Source organism: Eleutherodactylus coqui, chromosome 9 (genome assembly GCF_035609145.1).
Source record: "Eleutherodactylus coqui strain aEleCoq1 chromosome 9, aEleCoq1.hap1, whole genome shotgun sequence".
Lineage (NCBI taxonomy): Eukaryota > Metazoa > Chordata > Amphibia > Anura > Eleutherodactylidae > Eleutherodactylus > Eleutherodactylus coqui.
In genome coordinates, this window is record NC_089845.1 from 68,410,892 (window position 1) to 68,431,540 (window position 20,649).

The following is a 20,649-nucleotide window of genomic DNA, read 5'->3' on the forward strand; positions in this document are numbered from 1 at the left end:
ACAGCATGGCTCTTGAGGAATCCTCACTAAAAGAGAAGGGATTCTCAGAGAGAGTAGTAGAAACGTTAATGTCCAGCAGAAAAAAAGACTACCCACCTTATCTACCAGAAAGTTTGGAGAAGGTTTTCCTCATGGAGACAGGGAAGGGATCGCGGGGATTCTATCCCGGACATCCCTCTAATCTTAGAGTTCTTGCAGGAGGGCCTAGAGATGGGCCTCTCTCCAAGCACCCTGAAGGTCTAGGTCGCAGCCCTTAGCGCCATATGTGACACAAAGTTCGCAGACAACAGATGGGTCAACAGGTTCCTAGCAGCAGCAACTAGATTACGGCCTAGGTCCATAAATCTTTTTCCAGACTGGAACCTTAATTGGGCCCTAAGGGCCATGACAACGGTACCATTCGAGCCGATCGAAGCACTAGCCATAAAAATGCTTACTATCAAGACCATTTTCTTAGTAGCCATCACCTCCGCAAGACGGGTTAGCGAGCTGCAGGCCTTGTCCATTCGCCACCCGTTCCTGAAAATCTCGGACACCAAATTAGTATTTAAAACGGACCCGGCGTTTATGCCAAAAGTAGTATCACATTTTCATAGGTCCCAAGACATAATAATCCCCTCATTTTTTAGTAAACCTAAAAACGAGGAAGAAAAAACTCTAAACTGCCTGGACGTTAGGAGAGCAGTCCTAGGCTACATAGAGGCGACAAGCCACTGGAGGCGGGACGACAACTTGTTCGTCCAGTTCAGTGGCCCAAATAAAGGGAACAAAGCAGCGAAAAGCTCCATAGCCAGGTGGATCCGCCTGGCCATCATAGAGTCCTATAAAGCCCTCGGGAAGGAAATCCCTTTAGCCCTTAAAGCCCATTCTACAAGGGCAGTAGCATCCTCATAGGCCGAACATAGCTCCGCTTCGGTCGAGCAGATACGCAAAGCCGCAGTCTGGAAGAAACCCCACATGTTTGTTAAACACTATAGGGTAAAAGTGCAGCAGGACGAGGACATGGCCTTCGGCCGCAAAGTCCTCTCGGCAGCAATCCCACCCTAGGGAAACTTTAGTTGGTACGTCTCAATTGGTGCTGTCGTGGAGACGACTGGGGAAAAAATGGATTATACCTACCTGATAATTAGGTTTCCAGTAGTCTCCACGACAGCACCCGTACCTTCCCCCCCCCTAAATTGATAGAAAAGAAACTATATAATATAATATAAAAAAACATATATATATATAATATAATTTTATTTAAAAAAAAAAAAACCCCGGTTAAAAGAAAAAAATTTAAGTTGAGCTCCTACCCCGGCAATTCGTTAGAATCCACTGAGGAAAGTGGGGAAGGGGGGGAGCTTTTAACCTCTCAGTGTGTTCCTGTCCTATCAGGAGGAGGCAATCTCAATTGGTGCTGTCGTGGAGACTACTGGAAACCTGATTATCAGGTAGGTATAATCCATTTTTTTCCCCATATATAAGGCACCTGTCAGGCCTCTCATGGAATAATGTGTACAGTTCTGGACAACAGTGCTCAGGAAAGATCAGAAGAAAAAGTAGCCGTGGCAGCAAGAAACGATGCAATCAAAAAATCTTTATTCCTCCAGTCACCATATGGTGACTGGAGGAATAAAGATTTTTTGATTATGGTGACTGGAGGAATAAAGATTTTTTGATTGCATCGTTTCTTGCTGCCACGGCTACTTTTTCTTCTGATTGGCTTCCTGGAGCTGAGCGATCCGGCTCCCTGCTGCGGCTGGCACATTGGACGGTCCCACCCAGAGGGTTATATGGCGTTGTGCTGCCCTGGACTTTGCTATTGTGAGTGCTCAGGAAAGATGTTGCACTGCTTGAGGGGGTTGAAAGAAGGGCAACTAAAGTAATAAACGGAATGGGGGGACTGGAATACCCAGAGAGGCTATCAAAATTGGGATTATTCACCCTGGAAAAAAGATGGTTAAGGGGCGATCAAATAACTGTATAAATACATTAGAGGACAATACAAGGATCTCTCCCATGATCTATTTATACCCAGGACTATGACGGTAACAAGAGGGCATCATCTACAGTTAGAGGAGAGAAGGTTCCATCACCAACACAGAAGGGGGTTCTTTTCTGCCTGAGGATGTGGTGATGGCAAAATAGATAGAGGAATTTAAGAGGGGACTAGATGCCTTCCTAGAGGGCTATGATATTACAGGATATAGAAGGGTTGTTGATCCGGGTCTTGTTTTAGGTAGGAACTTTCAAACGTTGATCCAGGGATTATTCTGACTGCCATTATGGAGTCGGGAAATAATTTTTTTTTACCCCAAATGGGCTAAATTTGCTCATTGTTTGTTTTTTTATCTTCTGCCTCAACAAAGGGGTTGGAAACAGGCTGACCTAGATGGACATCATCTCCTTTCAGCCTAACATACTATGTTTCTTACCAGCGTCTTGTTGGTATCAAATACTCGTATATTCATAGTATCAGGTTGCTTACATGCACAAAGTGATATAACAGCAAAGACACATACCCTTAAAAGTAATATATATTCAGGATAGGTTCTAACTCTAATGATTAACATATGTTTACGCCTTAAGGTGTAATTTACTGACGTTACTATTCTGACACACGATTTTTAAGAAATGAAGAACTAAACTACATACAGAAACTAGCAGAAAACTTGTACTATGATTTCTAACACAAAGAATGCAAAGGGGGTGATTGCAGCTCGCCCTTCTTATCAACGGTAGGAGCAAAGCTGCTCTCACGTGGCAGACAAAGTTTTCCCATGAGAAGGAAGCGTGGGGGTAAAAAGAAGAACCTTGCAAATACAAGCATATACTATTAAACACATTACCTATTTAGCTGCTGCTTATACTAGCAGGTGTTGTATCTTTCCCTGTATAGGAGACTTAATACATGTTTCCCCTTAACCCTCACACCACCATCTGATTCTGCCAATGAAATGGAATAATAGGCAATATACTAATTAGTGTTTCCCTTCAGCATCAGTCATGTACAGGCTGTTGACTGATGCCATACTACATACTATGCAGTCTATAGAACCACAACAGTTTTTCCCATTCACAATCACTGTGTTCTTTGTTGGTATTTTGCCACCTACCTTCTGATCAGCCATCACAATTGCTATGACTGTGTCATCTCCTTTATAAATATGTTGATTAGTTTTGCTTTACTTAAAGACTTAGACTGGTAAAGAAGCTTCCGGAAAGTGTAATCACTTTTATTAGGCATTCATCTGAAGTGCTGAGTACTGCAGGAATAACGTTACAGCCGCCATAAAGTTGTGTGTTGATAGTTGATAAGAGAAGTATTCCCGAACACCTGAAATGACCTATTCTGCTTCTAAAAGTCACTTTACAGTTTTTCATCAGCTTTTTATTGTCTTATTTCTCTAGGCTCCGTTCATTGGGCATTAAGTGGTTATCAGTCCATTTAATGAATGAGAAGGAATCGAACTGCAAGCGCCCTGAGCTACAAGGAAATGTAATATCTAAGGCTGTCGGTCTTTATATCACTGAGCGATCCGTTGACTTAAAGCTGGATAGCAAAGGAACATCTATTTTCAAGGTGAATACTGGTGTTAATCACAACAATTGAGACCGCTGCTCTGGATTTTTGGTGTAAAGTACTTGCTTCTTGGTTCATTATGTGCTGGTGTGTACTGTACATGCACCAGCCATAGCGTTAAGCCCACGTGGAAGCGGGTAGTATTAATCCAATGTAATTTGAGCTGTTCAATACGTCTAGCCATTATCGCCCTGAGCGGTGAGTGTTTATTGCAGTGTAGCAGGGTTTTCTTAATCAGTATTCAATGTGCATTGAATCTGTAGGCAGAGACTGTCAGGAAAGTGGCTGAAATCTTTACTTCAGAAACTGTGGACATGGCACTTCGCAAATCAGCAGCCGAACAGCTGGCAGTTATAGCACAAGGTAAGATGAGCAAGATGTTTGTTTTTATTCCTCATGTCACCTGAGAATAATCAGTTAGATTAACTTTGGTCCTCTACAGAAAGGATACATCAGCAGGTCACGCGAAATCCATTACATTTCTTCTCGTAGACTCGCCAGTATTACAATCTCTTTTGGAGAGTTAATTTAAATGGATTTAAAATAAAGGAAAACATGAGATGAGTTTATATAAACCTGCACACCAGATATCAAAACAGGTTTTCGTAGGCCAAGCAGCCCTTTATTTCAGAAAAGAAATCCTGGAGTAAGTTCATTTTAGTGTCAAAAATGCATCCAGTCTAATAAAAATCTGCTTGCCTAGATATTACAGGGTCATGCAGCCACTAATAATAAAAAAAAAAACACAGAGAATGCTATGTTCATAAAAGTAGTAACAATCACCGTATCAATCTGCCTGCTACCCCCACATCCAAGCTTCCGAGAGCGCTGCAACGATCATATGTCAGTGTCAACTGGGACCAGAACAGCCAGTGATTTGGCTATATACCGGTCACATATCCATGTCAACTAAGGACCAAGAAGTACAGGGACCAGCAGGGTGCCCAGGAAGGGATGGAAGGGTTTTAGTGGGGGATTGGCAATTACTATTACTATTTTGAATACTATTTTAAAGCATTCTCAGCATTTTGTATTTTTTTAAATTCAGTGGTCGACCAACCCCTGTTGTATAAATTTCTCAGTACATACAATGTAGATTGATTAAACGATCTGGTCAGTGTTTTCTGTAAAAAGTTGCTAAGTGAAGTCTGCAGCTATGGTGCTGGTTATTTTTTAATCCATTACAGAATATTGAAAATCTTGGATAACTTTTGTTATAATCCCTGTCATGCGCAGTGCACTCGCTGCCATGTGTGGCAGTGGCTGGATCTCTGCCAACTCTCACTCATCGGTAAAATGTTACATATTCTGCGTAGCATTTTTACGCATACGGTTGTGTGAATGAGCCCTTAAGTATAGTGGGAAGTCAGTGGAGTGTGGGGAGGGCAGGGGATCACTATTCTGCTTAAAATCCTGTAATGTATGCAGGTACTAATATCTACCTATCAGCAACTCAAGAGGCTGAGAAGACTCCCACATTCTTCCAATGCAGTAAATATAGGGTCTACCACTTCTTCAGGGTAGGATAATGTGTGAGCACATGCATTGGGGTTTACAGGTAAATTAGCCTTCTTCTCTACACTCTTTGAATACGAACATTCATTAACCTCCTAAGAAAGGCTACATGATCAGATTGGCACTTGATACATTTTGAAGAAATTATGGCTGAGTTTTATAGAAAGGGCCTTCATGCGTAGACTGTTAACATTTTTGTGCCATTGAAAATGTGACACGCATCCAAAGGTGCTGTATCTGTCTGAACATTGATAGCAAATTGTCAGGCTACCCCATCAAAGCCTGAAACGTGTGGCTTTACTGCTGTGACTCTCGGCGATTAGTAGAATGAAGGCGCTACAGCACCATAAAAGTGGCTTCATGATACTGATACTGCATCAGCCTGTCTTGTACTAGTTCCTTGTAGTTTTCTGCCCTAACATTCCCGTGAAAGTTTGTTGACACTAGGCGAAAAGCGTTCCATGCTTGTTTCACATCACCCTGCAGCAAGTTGTTGAAGCGGTCATCTTTGAAGAGCTCTCGAATATGAGGACTTGCAAAAACTCCCTCGTTAATCTTTGCCTCGCTGAGTTGAGGGAATTTTTCATGAAGGTATCAGAAAGCTAGCGAAGTCCGGTCCATGGCTTTCACGAAGTTCTTCATCAAACCTAGTTTGATGTGAAGGGGTGGTAGCAGGATTTTGTGAGCCTCGACCGGAGCTGGGTGCTGGATATTCTTCCCAACTGCTACATTTTGTCTGCGAGTCCATTCCTTCTGCAAGTAGTGCAGTGCATTTGCTTGGCTATCCCACTGATAGAAGAAACACACGTATTTTGTATATCCCATGGAACTGGTCTCAATGCAGACGGACTGTTGGGGTAGAGTATTCTTGACTTCTTTTTGCTTCATTATCCTGCTTAAAGAGGAGGAACGAAGCAGAAGTAACAGTCATTTGTGTGGTTGCTTGGCTCTCTGCAGACCATGGGGACTGCAAACGGCATTGATGGTCTTTTGCCAGTGAACCACAGTGAAGCTGTGTTGTACATGTAGCACAGCATATATGTGGGGCCCAAGGCTTGTCTTAGTCACCAACCTTGCATCTGAAGTAATGATAATATGCCGCCTTCATTTGAGAAGTGATACCTTTTTTCTGGTTGGCAAATGTCACTTCCCCACATATAGCAAAAATGGTCCACGGTATTAACACACTTTCGAGGCATTAGTGTTCTGTATTGTAACTAAATAGATAAAATAACATTTTTATGTTCAGCCTTTCCGACTGGGCTTTATATAGTACACGTACTTAGTTCTTCACCAGTGTGATTTCACATCATTTTTAAGTTCAGGTAAGAATAATGTGCAGCTAGTTGCAGATAGTAATTTAAAGGAATATAAGAGAAATAAGATGGATATTTACCAATTTCCTAATTTTAGCTGGTTCTGTATTTACAGACATGACGATGCACTGTGCTATTAAGGAGCTAGGGATTGCTGGAAAGATTTGTAACCTATTACAAAAGAGTGTGCATCAAAGTGGAGAGGTAAGTGCAGCTACTGTGAAAGGATTGTTAGTGAACAGACAAATCATGATTGATTCATTGGGTACTTCTCAGCTCTTCTAAACTTACTGACTCAAAGGAGACGGGGTGCTAAGTCGAAGGGCGTGATTTTAGATTTAGCTGATCTGCTCTCCACTCACAAAGCTGCTGCTTGGTACTGGTAGCGGACACCTTGAATGCGCATGCACTTTCCTTTCATTATGACATAAGAGGCCTGTGTTTGCATGCTCAAGGAGTCCGCCACATGTACCAAGTGGGGGGACAGGGAGGCAAGTCATTATAAATTCATACCCTCAGACTCTGCGTCCCCTCTTCTAGAAGTTCATCACTTATTGTTGTGGTCAATTCTGACTGCAACGGCTAAGCAGCTGTACCGAAGGGGCGCCCTCTGATGCCACATTGGCACTCCACCTGCAGTGCAATTTTAGGGTAGCAGTGGGTTGGCCTGAGAACCTGGGGTCAAGTAACTCCTCTCTGGGCTGCCATGCATGCAGGACTTGATAGGCCACATTAAAAAGTACTGCGTAAGCTCAAGTGGAACAACCTAAAAGTATTACAAAATAAATAAGTAGATAAATTTAATAGAATTCTTAAAAGTATAACATTAAAAATTCAACCCACCCCCTCCTTTTCCAGTATATATATATATTTTTTTAAGTTCGTATTTTGTAAAAGCCTGAACTATTTATTTATCGCTCTATTTATCCTAGGCAGTGAACGGCGTTAAATATGTATAATATGCATGTATAATGTATGTATAAATTATGGGGTGTCCCAGTTAATGTTGTGACAAATAGTGAGGTTGGCTTCACCACATTACTGGTGCCATTGAGCTGTCAAAGTCAAGTAGTTTAAATGCTATTTTCTTTGGGCTTCTTCCTTCCAATCAAATTCCCCTGCTGCCAATTTAAACCAGCACTTCGCTAGGAAAGGTGATATTTCTAGTCGTATGACGTGCCTGGTTCTTGCTGCTAGTTTGTGTGTTTCATTGTCCCCTGTTACCTGTCAGCTCACTTTGTTCCTCCAGTCATGGATATCAGTCGATGACATTGGCACTTCCTGGTGGAATCACCCTTTTTAGGGCCCATGCTCTGCTAATTGGTGCTGTAACAAACAGTAAACAATGTTATACACAAATGTATCGTTAGAATTTATAGCGACTGTCAATGAAATGCCAGAAGGGCGCAGCAAGTGTTTGGAGAAAAGTACCCGACTTCTCCAAGAATATCATGGTTGTTTAGCAACTGACTTATGTGAACAGTTAACCTAACAGGATAAGTTGTACCTACTGTCTGAAAAACCACCCAAGAAGGCGACACCAGGGCCATGCAGTTGCAGAAGCCACCGTTTTGACTTTCTTCCCACATTCACCGTTTGGGTAGCAGCATGACATTGCCGGCTTTTGTGAAATCTTAAGTGTATCAGATTCTTAAGAACAACAGTCTTTATTCGTATCATAAAAGCCCTCAGCAGTAACTTCATCCCGGAGATACGGAGTATTACATTATTTAGCGTATTGGCAGAACTGTGAGGGTCTCTGTGGTGAGACTTGCTTTGATCAGACTTCTATCCCCTATCCTAAATGCACCATGAATGCCATAAAAACTACCACCCCCCATCCCCCACCCGCCAAAAAAAATATACATAGCATAATTCCTCCTTTTTCCATTTAAATTCCAACCCACTTAGAGATTTGTAAAAGTTTTCAGTACATTACATGGGACATTAAGTGTTACCACTAACAGACAACTTGGATTATTATTTTTTTATATAGGGCCAGCATATTACATAGAGCTGTGTGTTATGTGCAGTAAACGCTACTATATGCTTTTTATTTATTTTTTTTATTTGATCGCCTTGCACTTTGATGTTAAAGGGTCGTTTTTAAGTATGGTACCTTGTATAATAATTAAAAAAAAGTGTAGACTTATTTTGGTCTGTATATATAACTTGAATTTAATTTGCTAAGTAGCTTTGGGACTTTCTTATTGTATTGGGTTTCTTATGTTACTGAGTGATATAGAACTGATATGATGGGCTTCCCTAGGTATATACTAAACTCGCTCTATCTCTGTCTTTTAATACTCTGCAGGTTTTTGAGAGTATGGTTTTGCCATGCCTGTCCTTACTAAGAAAGCTGGTGTATGCTGATCCTGTATTGCGCCTGTCACTGGCACAGGATGCAGAGTTCATCTTGGCTTTAGCTAGAGGTAAAATTGCAAATATGACGTTTTCTTGTAAGGAATCTACAGTCTTGTATACCTTTTTGGTGGCTTTTTTTTTCCCTTAAAGACTAATTGCACTTTCAAGTAACTTTTCACATGCATGTCATAGAGGCATGGCAAAAGTATTGATCAGTGGGGGGTCCGCTGCTGCGAGCACTGCTGATTGCTAGAATGGGAGGGCTACAGCGCTCACCAAATTTTAAATGCATGTATTTTGGGCTGAAGATCATTTTTACAAAAAGGTTTCATTAAAAACTTTGCACCATTTGGCTTCAGCAGCTTTTATACACTTCAGATCTGTCAGTGAGCTCCACTGAAAACTTTGTTTTCAACCCTTAGCTCTCATTTCTTGAATGCACCTGGCTAATTTATGACTAATATAGGGTTTATCTTTGTAGTCCTAAATCGGGGAATTTACCATGTTTCCCTGAAAATAAGACACTGTCTTATATTAATTTTTGCTTCAAAAGAGGGACAGTGTCTTATTTTCAGGGGGGTGTCTTATAATACTTAGCAGCCGGCGTTCGGGTCCCTCGTGCTGGGCTGTGGCGCTGCTGCAGCATTCCGTGTTCTCCTGCACATCGACAGAGCAGTTCTTGCTAGCGGGGCTTGAATACCCCGCCTCCAGCAAGCAAATGCTCTGATTGGCTGACATGGCGCTCGATTAACCAATCAGATCTGGCGCTCAATTACCCAATCACAGGCATTCATTGACTGGCTTTGATTGGTTAATCGAGCATCGGCTTTCATTGGATGACACAGTGCTCGATTAACCCATCAGAGCATTAACTTGCTGGAAGTTGGGTATTCAAGCCCCGCTACCATTAAGAACTGCTCTGTTGGCGTGCCGGATGACAGTGGAAGCCTGCAGCAACCCAACGCAGGGACGCAAATGCCGCCTGCTAGGTGAGTATTGTATAAAAAAATGGTAGTGTAGCTAGGGCTTATTTTCAGGGGAGGGCTTATATTTATTTTTGTTTATGTCACGTGATGCCTTGACTATAGGAACAGTTTCCTGCCACAGGGATGTTTTTTCTGTAGTGATGTCGCCACAACAGTCGACGGGTTAGCATATGTAAGATATTATTTTCTGTAGTTCTGCATTCAATGCTTTAGCTGACCAGTTTTTTTTAAGGCCCCATTGAGATGGCAGTATTTTGGTCATCATTTTGCATCACTATTCGTAAGCCAAAACCAGAAGTCCCAAATACAGAAGAGATGCAAATCTTTCTATTATTCCTCTTAAATATTTTTCAGATTTTGGCTTACAATTACTGATGTAAAATGCTGACCGGAATGCTGCCATCTGAATATGGCCTGAGATCTGTGTTGGATGTGTTGATTGCATTGTAAAGGTGTACATTGCTGAGAATAGAATTTAGCCTGATGAAGAACCATGAATAGGTTGGAAAGCTCGCTATAACATCATGTGTTTTTGTAAGCCATTAAAAGGTATCATATCTACAAGATTACTTGGCTTCTCGTACTGAGAACAAACACATTTAGAATTACATTGTAATGCAACGCCATATTCTATTCATTTTCAGCATCCTTGTTGTTACAAAATGACAGTCTTTCACTGGGGGAAGCTGCAGCTGTGATGTGTCTTCTTCTGTTCGATGAAGTATCAAGAATGGACACATGGTAAGATGAAGAAAGTTTGAAGATCCATAACTTTGCATTCTTTGTGACCCCATACTCTTTGGGCCTCAGAATGGAAACCGAGAAGTTGTGTCTTATTGTTCATAGAAGCGATTCGGGGCTTAGATTTGAATGGTTGCTAACTTTTCAACAAATGTGTGCTTATGGGATAGCCAGTGTGGTAACGATCAAAAGTGCAAATCACTTTAGTTACCTAAAATTAAATTTTTGTGCTAAAAAGGCACTCTGAAGTGCTGCTCGCTAAGGGTCGCACTTTTAACTTGCTGTCCATTGCCTGTTGTCAAGTGAAGTGCATCTCTAGTAACAGACCCAGTGACCGATTACAGGAAGTGGGGGTGGTACTTTGCTGCTGTCTCATGTTGTCCAGAGAAGTCTTTGGAGAGGGTAGGAGGAAACTCTGGAGGGAAACCGAAGCTGAAAGTCTGACACAGAAATGCTGCCACAGATAACAGTATGGGCCTAATTTACTATCTGAAACTCACACCTACACTGCACAGTACTGCTATACTCTAATTTCCATGATGCTGTTACTTAAGAGGGTGTGTTACAGAGAGATAGTAGAGCAGAATGTATTCTTTGTGTAGTCAACGGGAGATATAATGGCACCGAGCTTCTACCCCCCCCCCCCCCCCCCCCCCGCTCAGGAATCACTGATATTTACAGTAAATATAGAGCCTGCAAAGGAAAGAGTGGTGAAAATGTGATACACAAGTTGTATAATTGCCAGAAATAGTGTTATTTCTCACATACACACAACTTATTCTGAAGAGTGACCTGAAAGGTTAGGTAAACTGGTAATTTCTGAACTGACATAGATAAATATACGTTGATTTAGTAAGATGTTCTAAAGGTGCACAAACCCTAAAATGCAGTTCTGTCCTTAAAGAGGTATTCACATATTATCCCCTCATAGCAGTAATGGGAACACTTCTCTGTACAAGTGTGGCCAGGATTACAGAAACTAAAGAGTGAGCTGCACTAAGTTGTTCCCGTAACTCCCACAGATGTGAATGGTAGTTATGGAAACAGCATAGCACAGCAAGCTGCAGAAACTGCGTACATTGCAATCAACATTATTCAACTTCCTCTGCAAATTAGGTTTGACAAATGTACAAACTTTCAGCTGTTTGCAAAAAACAATCAAACAAGCACAATTTAAATAGCGAGGCACAACTAACATAATTAGTGGTTTCTCCAAATTCAACACAACATGCCACTTTAATAACTCCTGCGGTTTCAGAATTATTCAATAGGATATTGAATAGAATACATCATAAGGAAACACATTCGCAAATCAGGTATTGTTTCGAGCACACTTGATGAAATTAGCCAAATGTTTCAATAGTTTCATCAGGTGTGCTTGACAGAAAAGACCTCAAATACATAGACTGGCCAGGTTTTTGTTAACTGTGATGTTTGATTGCATGTTAGCCATATTCCGAAGTCAAGAGAGAAGTCCAAAAAGTTAAAATAACACATCATTGCCTAGCACAATCAAGGAAAAGGATACAAAAAGATAACAAAGGCACTGAATATTCCTAGAGATACAGTTAGAAACAGTTCAAAGTTGAAGGAACATTGACTGCGTTACCTGGATTGGGCAGAAAGAGGAAGCCATCACCAGCTGCCACCAGTGTTAGGATTTTGTTGTGTGGCGCAGTGAAGCAAAGTTAGAACTTTTTGAACTTGTGGATCAGTGATATGTGTGGAAGCGGAAGAAAGAGGCAAATGCTGAATGCAACACCCTGTCTACAGTAAAGCGTGGTGGTGACTTGGTGATTATGTCAGGCTTCTTTGCTTCCTCTGGCACTAATAATTGGCAGCGTCTGGAGGGCAACATGGATTCAATCAAGGCTCAGGATATCAGGAAATTCTAGAAGGAAACATCATGCGTGAGGAAGCTGAAGCTTGGGTGTCATCAGACTTTCAACAGGACAATGATCCCAAGTATACCTTACAGTCTACCAAGGGTTGATTTCAGAAGTAGTCCTGGAAGATTCTGGAGTGGCCGTCAGTTGCCGGACTTGAACCCGATTTAGGAGCTTTTTGGCATATGAAGAGAGCTGTTGTAGCAAATAAACCCAAGAATATTAATGAACTGAAGACCATTGCCCATGAGGAATGAGCTAAGATGTCTCAGGAACACTGTCAGAAGCAAAAGGGTGCTTTACTACGTTTGTCATGAAGCGGTTGAATAATTTGGAGATTGCAGTAGCCATTAAAAGTGAAATTTTGTGTTTAATTTGGAGAAACACCTGTTATAGGAGTTGTATTGCTCTATGTAAATTATTCTTGTTTGCAAAATAAACAAAAACAGCTGAAAATTTAGTGAATTTGGGAAATTAGCCTAATTTGTAATGGGGGGATAAATAATTCTGATTGCAATTGTAGTTCGCGGTACTACTCTGTTCCCGTAATTCCCATTCACATCTATTAGAGATAAGGGAACCACAGAAGACAGCACGCTTGGCCATTTTCGTAACTCCCAGCTACCTCCTGACCACCACTTACAACTGGGTCAGGAGAGGTCGGGTTATGGAGCTAGGTGCGGGTTCAAGCGGTGGGACACACATCTATAAGACTTTTAAGGGGATTATTTTAGCAGTTCTGCTTACGCAAAACTGCTGACAACTCTGTATACAGGCAGAAGTAAGGAAGGAAAGCATGTTGGAATAAGGCAAGCTGGTACAGCACACCTTATTCCCCTGTGTATTCCTTACTCACTCCTGCCTGTTTGATTACGGACAGCTACTGCTAGTCTGTCAGGGAGGCTGCTGCTCAATACAGGTCCTCTGTTGTGCTGTTACACTGTGGAGCGCTGTTTTTGCTTTTACAGTTAGCTCTGTATATATAGGCAAAGGAACAGGGTGTCATCAAATTATACAAGATAATTAATACAACAGAGGACAATATACGGCTCCAAATGGACCTAGGTAAACTGGGAGCATGGGCAGGAAAATGGCAAATGAAGTTCAACATTGATAAAGGTCAGTACTCAGGAAGGACATTGCAGTGCTTGAAGGGGGTTCAAACAAGGGCAACTAAATTAATAAACGGAATGGAAGGACTGGAATACCCAGAGAGGCTATTACAATTGGAATTGTTCACCCTAGAAAAAAGACTGTTAAGGGGTGACTGAATAATAGAGATGAGTGAGTATACTCGCTAAGGCTAACTATTGGAGCGAGTAGTGTCTTAGCCGAGTATCCTCCCGCTCGTCTCTAAAGATTCGGGGACGGGCGGGGAGCTGTGGGGGAGAGCGGGGAGGAACGGAGGGGAGATCTCTCGCTCGAGCGGTTTGCCTTAGCGAGTATACTCACTCATCTCTACTGAATAACCATGTATAAAGACATGAGGGGACAATACAAGGATCTCTCCCATGATCTGGTTATACCCAGGACTATGACGGTAACAAGAGGGCTTCCTCTACGGTTAGAGGAAAGAAGATTTCATCACCAACACAGAAGAGTGTAAAAACAATTAGATTGTGGAACTTTCTGAGGACATGGTGATGGCAAAATCGGTAGAGGAGTTTAAGCGGGAACTATATGTCTTTTTGGAGCACTACAACATTACAGGAGATAGTTATTAAATAACCAGAAGGGTGGTGGTTCTCAAATGTTGACCCAGGGATTACTCTGACTGCCATTATGGAGTCGGGCAGTCAACAGCCCACTGTGGGTTTTTTTTTGCTTTCCTCTGGATCACCAAGGGGTGGGCGTTGAAAACAGGCTGAACTAAATGGACATTTGTCTTTTTCCAGCCTAGTGTACTATGTTACAGTACCATACAACACTTTTATAGACAAGGCTATGCACTACAATTGTTGTCCTCTACCACCCTTCCAATCTTCTGGTTCTGGGACCCATTATCAGCCCTCCAGGATGGCTGCCGTAATTTTCTAACTAGCTAAAGCACACTGGTCTCTGACCAGTACTGATCACGTGAGAAGTTCTGGCCAATCAGAGAGCTGATAGAGTGCATTGGTAGTCTAAAACGCGCAATGCACAGTGGAGATAAGGTAGTCTGAAGATTGTATCTGCCATTTTGGATGGTTGAAAACGATATGGAAATGGTGGATCGAAGGATGGCTGAGAAGAGCCGTAGGCAATGTGTAACCCTTCCTCTCCAGCTCGGGGACACAACTTTCTAATGAAACCAGACGGTTACTTTAAGTATGAAATAATATATGGACCTAACGAGGAAGAAATTTATACACGTTTATCTAATTTTTGTTCAAAAAGTTTTTTATAGGGGTAGAGAAATCTATGCATAAAAGACATTTATACATACTTGTATAAAGCAAAAGATTATGGAACAGAAAATTTGTTGAGCATATATCTTTGCCTTGGAATCTTGATGAGAAAGACCCCTCAACCTAAGGTTTTTCAATAAAACCGCAAACAACAAGACCTGAAACTGTAGGACCTAGCATGAAGGTGTAGGAAGAAAAGGGGAAGGTTGGACGGGGGAAAAAGTTGCGCCAAACAAATGATTAGAGAAGACTAACTTCCTCTGCAGAATAAGGACATAGGAGAAAAAAGTTCAAAATCACACGAGAGGGCAAAAACCAAAGGCTAGACTGACCAACTTCTCCATGCGCCAGAAGACATAGGAGGTATGCCATACGCTGTGGCCAGCCCCAAAGACAGCCATTTCTCAAACATAGGCAATGAGCTGAAGTCAAGCCAAGGCTGCCACACAGCATAAAATGCAGAACGAGTTGAATCCTCTTCCGCTCTTATCTCCTCATAGCGCACGAGGGCGTTGACAGCCTCCACCTACTGGATCTTGGTTGGAGTTATGCTAGATCTCCATAACCTAGGAATTATCTGCCTGACCGCCTGGAGTAAAAACTGAAGTTTACCCCTTTTTATACTTGCAATGGACCCTGGAAACATGGACAACAAAACCATCTTGAAAGTGAAAATGACAGAACCGCCACAAATAACGTTATATAGGGCCAAAATGTCTGGCTACAATGCCGCTACTGGGGGGCAATCCCACCAGATGTGAAACCTACTCCCCCTGTCCCCGGTACTCCTCCAGCACATAGGAGAGGATTGTGCAAACATTTTATATAAACATCGCAGCGTACTGTACCAGCATGATAGAATCTTAAAATTGAGTTCCTGGAGTCTGGAATGCAGTTACCTTATGTGTTAATGTGAAAGCTTTCTGCCACAACCTCCAAGGAAGGTAGCGGACCAACTTCTTCTACCAGGCCCTGACATATTCTAGTGGTTTGTCCTGCACCTCCCGCGACAACCGCATCTGTTACAAGCCCGAGATTGGATATATGATATAGTCTGTGGACATACATGTAACCTCGAAAGAAGTAAGTGGTTTGATTGTGTATGTTTCGGGTGTCAAGAGTCCAAGGCGCGTGTAATTGAAAGAATCTCAACCATGCTTCAGGAGGGATCCTAGTCACTCTAAAGACCTCCGCCAGGGGTCTCAACCACTCCGAGTCGATAACATCTCTCAAGCGTGGGATGGGATCTGAGGGGAACGACGAGAGATGAGCTATGTTCAAAGGTCTTGAATTGAGGATTGGCCAACAAGGGGGTGAGTAGCCTGGGGGTAGAGACCAACGAACTCTTTGTGGCAAAGCTAGTGTAAGAACATTAATTGAGAGTCAAGGGGATAGATTGGAGGAGTCTCTAGGAAAGCTACGAGGGATCCAAAACACTGCCTGTGTCAACCTGGGATCCATGACATTCCAGCTCAACGTACAGCTTAGATGCACGGTGTTTGAGCAATTTCCAAAGGCATTTTGCGATGTTGGCTTTGTAGTATAAGGAAGGCTGAGACCATATGATTCTTTAGTGAGGATGTTGTATTTTAATCTAGGTCTATGGCCCCTCCAGACAAACTTAGTTATTGGGGTCTGAATGCGTAACAAGTAAATCCTGGGTAGTCTTATTGGTAGAGCCAGGCATCAGTCCAAAATTTTGGGGGTCCATTTTAACAGAGTTAACTCTTCCAATTCAAGACAAGAGTGGGTTCCATTTGTTCAGCTCTTTTTCAAGACTAAAGAAGAGTGGTTGGAAGTTAAGTGGATAAGCTTGTGAGGGGTCAACTGGGAGTTGGATCCCTAGGTACGTAATGGAGGAGTTCAGCCACCAAAATGGAAATGGTTTCTGCCGTGACGACGTCTCGAACTGCGGCAAGGAGATATTCAGAATTTCAGTTTTTTTGTAGGTTAATCTTGAAGCTGCTTACTACGCTAAATTTATTGAACTCTTGTAGCAATACTGGGATAGCTACGCTAGGGCACGATAGATAAAGAAGGAAGTAGTCTGTGAAGAGTGACAACTATGGTCAGTCTGACCAATTCACAGGTCTACAAAAAATTTTGAGACCTTTTTTTAGATCCAATAACTGATTTTGTATATTCAGTGTATGGATTACAGAAATCACTTCCATTTTCCTGTATCACATCAAGAAATCTTTGGCTCATGCCATACCATTGGAGCCCCAAAGCGAAGTGCCTTTATCTTTCCGTTTGACTAGTTTCCCAGCTCTGCAACACAAGCACAGCACACTTTGAGGGGCCCACGTTTTAGCTTAATCCCCCAGCTTCATTCCAAAATAAGCGAGATAAACCCTTTTAACAAATGAGGTTATGCTCTATCTCTGTGTTGCGATCATAAAACCTCCACAAATATAACAAAATATATTTGCATCATTCAAACACTTCCTTGTTTGCACGGTTATAGCACGACTAATATACAAAAACAGATGAAATAGTCCACTGAAACCCTCTTCTAGACATACATTACGATATCTTGCTCAGCACTAGTTGATATAGCTTCTACCCAACGTCCACCATTGCAATAGTGGAACGCGCTGCCGTCTGATAAAATAATGTCGTCTGCTGTAAAAAATTATGCAAAATGAACTAAATTAGAGAGAATGTTTACTTTCATATACATATTTGTGTTCCTATTTCATTGGTTAAATATTTGGTTATAGGGTATAATACACAAATGATGAGTTCTGTCTTGTGTTCATAGGTCAGAGGATGTCCCTACATCTCCACCTCCATTCAGCCTGCCTGTAACTATAGTTAGACGGTAAGTAGCCTTTCAACTATTTTATGTTTTTTGATGCATTATATTTAATCACATAAAAAAGCAAATGATGAGTAACCGTTATGGGGAGATTTTTGACTGTTTTTAGAGCAAACCTTTTTTTGCAATTGAACAGACTTTGGGTTAGTGACCTGTGTATCAAGTTGGCATATGCAAATGGTATTTATCCATCTTGTACATTTTACACCTCATTGAAGGCTGCTAGGTGAGCAAACTCAAGTTGACTGAAAAGAAAAAAAGCAAGTAAGTCTACAAAAACAAATTTAACCTGTTAATGCATATGGACGAACATGTCTTTCTAAAGCCGGAGGTAGTCCCTGCATTTTAGATGTATACTAGATGGGGCAAAAGTCACTATGCATCATACATATGTTCTGCTTTGTAGAAGATGCTTAATATTCATCACAAGTGGGGATAGCGACTAGAGCAGTGCATCCTGGTGCATCCTGTGTGATGGTGGGCGCATAACACAAGTGGGGACAGCGACTAGAGCTGTGCATCCTGTGTGATGTGCGCATAACAACACAAGTGGGGACAGCGACTAGAGCTGTGCATCCTGTGTGTGATGGTGGGCGCATAACAACACAAGTGGGGACAGCGACTAGAGCTGTGCATCCTGTGTGTGATGGTGGGCGCATAACAACACAAGTGGGGACAGCGACTAGAGCTGTGCATCCTGTGTGATGGGCGCATAACAACACAAGTGGGGACAGCGACTAGAGCTGTGCATCCTGTGTGATGGGCGCATAACAACACAAGTGGGGACAGCGACTAGAGCTGTGCATCCTGTGTGATGGTGGGCGCATAACAACACAAGTGGGGACAGCGACTAGAGCTGTGCATCCTGTGTGATGATGGGCGCATAACAACACAAGGGGGGACAGCGACTAGAGCTGTGCATCCTGTGTGATGGTGGGCACATAGCAACAAAGAATCTTTCACAGGATGTTTTCAGAGTACCCCCTTTTCATTTGTTTGTTACAATCTGGACAGTTGTTTATATGCATAGGCATGCTGACTTTTGCTCTATTCTGTATTTTATGCATTGATGATTGCCAATCAACCACCACATAGAAGAAACCAATGATCCTTCTAATTTAACCCTTTGCAATCCAATTTTGGATTCAGGGTTTCCTAGGGGGCTTTCTCTTTCTGTCATTATACAATGGCGCCATCTGCTGGCTAGAGCCAGTACTGTGGTATGGGATATGCTGGAGAGGTCCCTGACAACAGAGCAGCCAGTAATATATAGTAAGAATACCCTGCCGGATGTCTTCCGACATTGGAGCTGTAAAGCCTTCCATCAGAATGTTGGAAGATGTCAGACAGTGCATTGGAAAGGGTTAATACTTATCTTCCTATAATCATTGCTGATTAATGTCTTAATATTGTCAATAAAGTCTCATTTGTTGTCTCACTTGGAAAACTGATATTGTGCTTGGTGGGGTTCATGTTTGTAGACAGGCAGCCTGTTCCTTTAACCCCTTGAGTGGCGGGTTTCCTACCCCCTGTCATGCCCATGAGGGCAGGTTTTTTAAATGGGCCAATCATTTAATTTTAACTAATTTTGCAGTCGCGTTCTAAGAGCCATAACTTTCATTTTTCCATTGACACGGCCATGTGAGGGCTTGTTTTTTGCTGGAGAAGTTGTAGTTTTTGATGGCGTTATTTTTGGGTATATATAATGTATTGCATAACTTTTGTGAAAAAATATGTAGGGAGATTAGGAAAAAAGAGTAATACAAGTTAAATCACCCTCCTTTTGCCATATCTATAATTAAAAAATCTAAATTATAAAAGAAAAATACATATTTGGTATCGCTGCGTCCGTAAATGACTGATCTATCAAAATAGTGCATTATTTACCCTGCACAGTGAACGTAATCCGAAAAAAAAAATAAAGAACGCCAGAAATGCACTCGGTCACCCTTTCTCCCAGAAAAAATGCAATAAAAAGCGATCAAAAAGTCGTATGTATTCCAAAATGGTACCAACGTTAACTACAGGACGTCCCGCAAAAAATGAGCCCTTGCTCAAGTACGTCGATGGAAAAATAAAAAGTTATTGCGCGCAGAAGTTGCAGCAGAAAATAATTTTTAAAAATTAAATGTCTTTGAAAAAAATACAAGTGCTATAGTAAAAAAAAGTATACACATTTGGCATCATAGTAATCGTACTGACCCATAGAATAAAGTTATCAGGTCATTTTTGTTGCAGTTTGTGTGCCGTAGAAACAAGACTCACTGAAGGGTGGTGGAATGTCATTTTTCTTTCATTTTACTCCACTTAGATTTTTGTAAAAGTTTTTCAGTACATTTTATGGTACTTTAAATGGCACCATTGAAAAATATAACTCATTCTGCAAAAAACAAGCCCTTGTACAGCGACATCGATGGATAAATAAAGACGTTATGATTTTTTAAACGTGGGGAGGAAAAAAAGAAATGGGGAAAGAAAAAAGGGACCGTGTCATTAAGGGGTTAAATAATGTACTAACTTCCTTCTCTGGGTCATTACGACGCATGGATACCACATGTGTAATTTTTTTTTAAATTTTTCACAAAGTAAAGGGAGACAAGTGTTTCTAATTTTATTTATTTTTTAAATAATTTTTAACTTTTTTTTTTTACTTTTATTTAATTTTTGTCCCTTTAGGGGACTTCCATAGAGACGCATCAGGGCTCCCGGATCAAATTCGGGGGGGGGGCATGGTGACAGCCCTTTACATGCTGCAATCACATAGAGTGCAGCATGTAAAGGGTTAACACAGCAGAGATCAGAGGTTTTCTGTGATCTCTGCTGTAAGAGCTGGTACCTAGCTGTCCTCTGACAGCCAAGCACCAGGTCTCCCTGCAACAGAGACCATCGGCTTGCTTCTAACAAGCCGATGGTCTCTATAGCAACCTGTAAACAAAGCAGGACATTAGAAGCAGGAGATTGCCGGCATATCGGCAATATCTTCCTGCTTCTCAATGTCTTGCTTTGTTCTCTGTGGGACTGTGCAGGAAGAGCACACTGTCACAGCTTGTGGCATTGTGCTCTGTAGC

General features: G+C 41.8%; 1 protein-coding gene across 1 annotated transcript in view; it reads left to right on the forward strand.

Annotated features, from left to right (window-relative positions):
- The window catches only part of RTTN (rotatin), a 232,755-nt gene that overhangs the window by 104,330 nt on the left and 107,776 nt on the right, over positions 1 to 20,649 (forward strand). The window contains exons 19-24 of the mRNA XM_066579499.1: positions 3,394 to 3,565; positions 3,829 to 3,928; positions 6,512 to 6,600; positions 8,711 to 8,828; positions 10,391 to 10,487; positions 17,525 to 17,584. Of these exons, the coding sequence (XP_066435596.1) occupies positions 3,394 to 3,565; positions 3,829 to 3,928; positions 6,512 to 6,600; positions 8,711 to 8,828; positions 10,391 to 10,487; positions 17,525 to 17,584 (636 nt within the window). The remainder of the gene's footprint in view (positions 1 to 3,393; positions 3,566 to 3,828; positions 3,929 to 6,511; positions 6,601 to 8,710; positions 8,829 to 10,390; positions 10,488 to 17,524; positions 17,585 to 20,649) is intronic.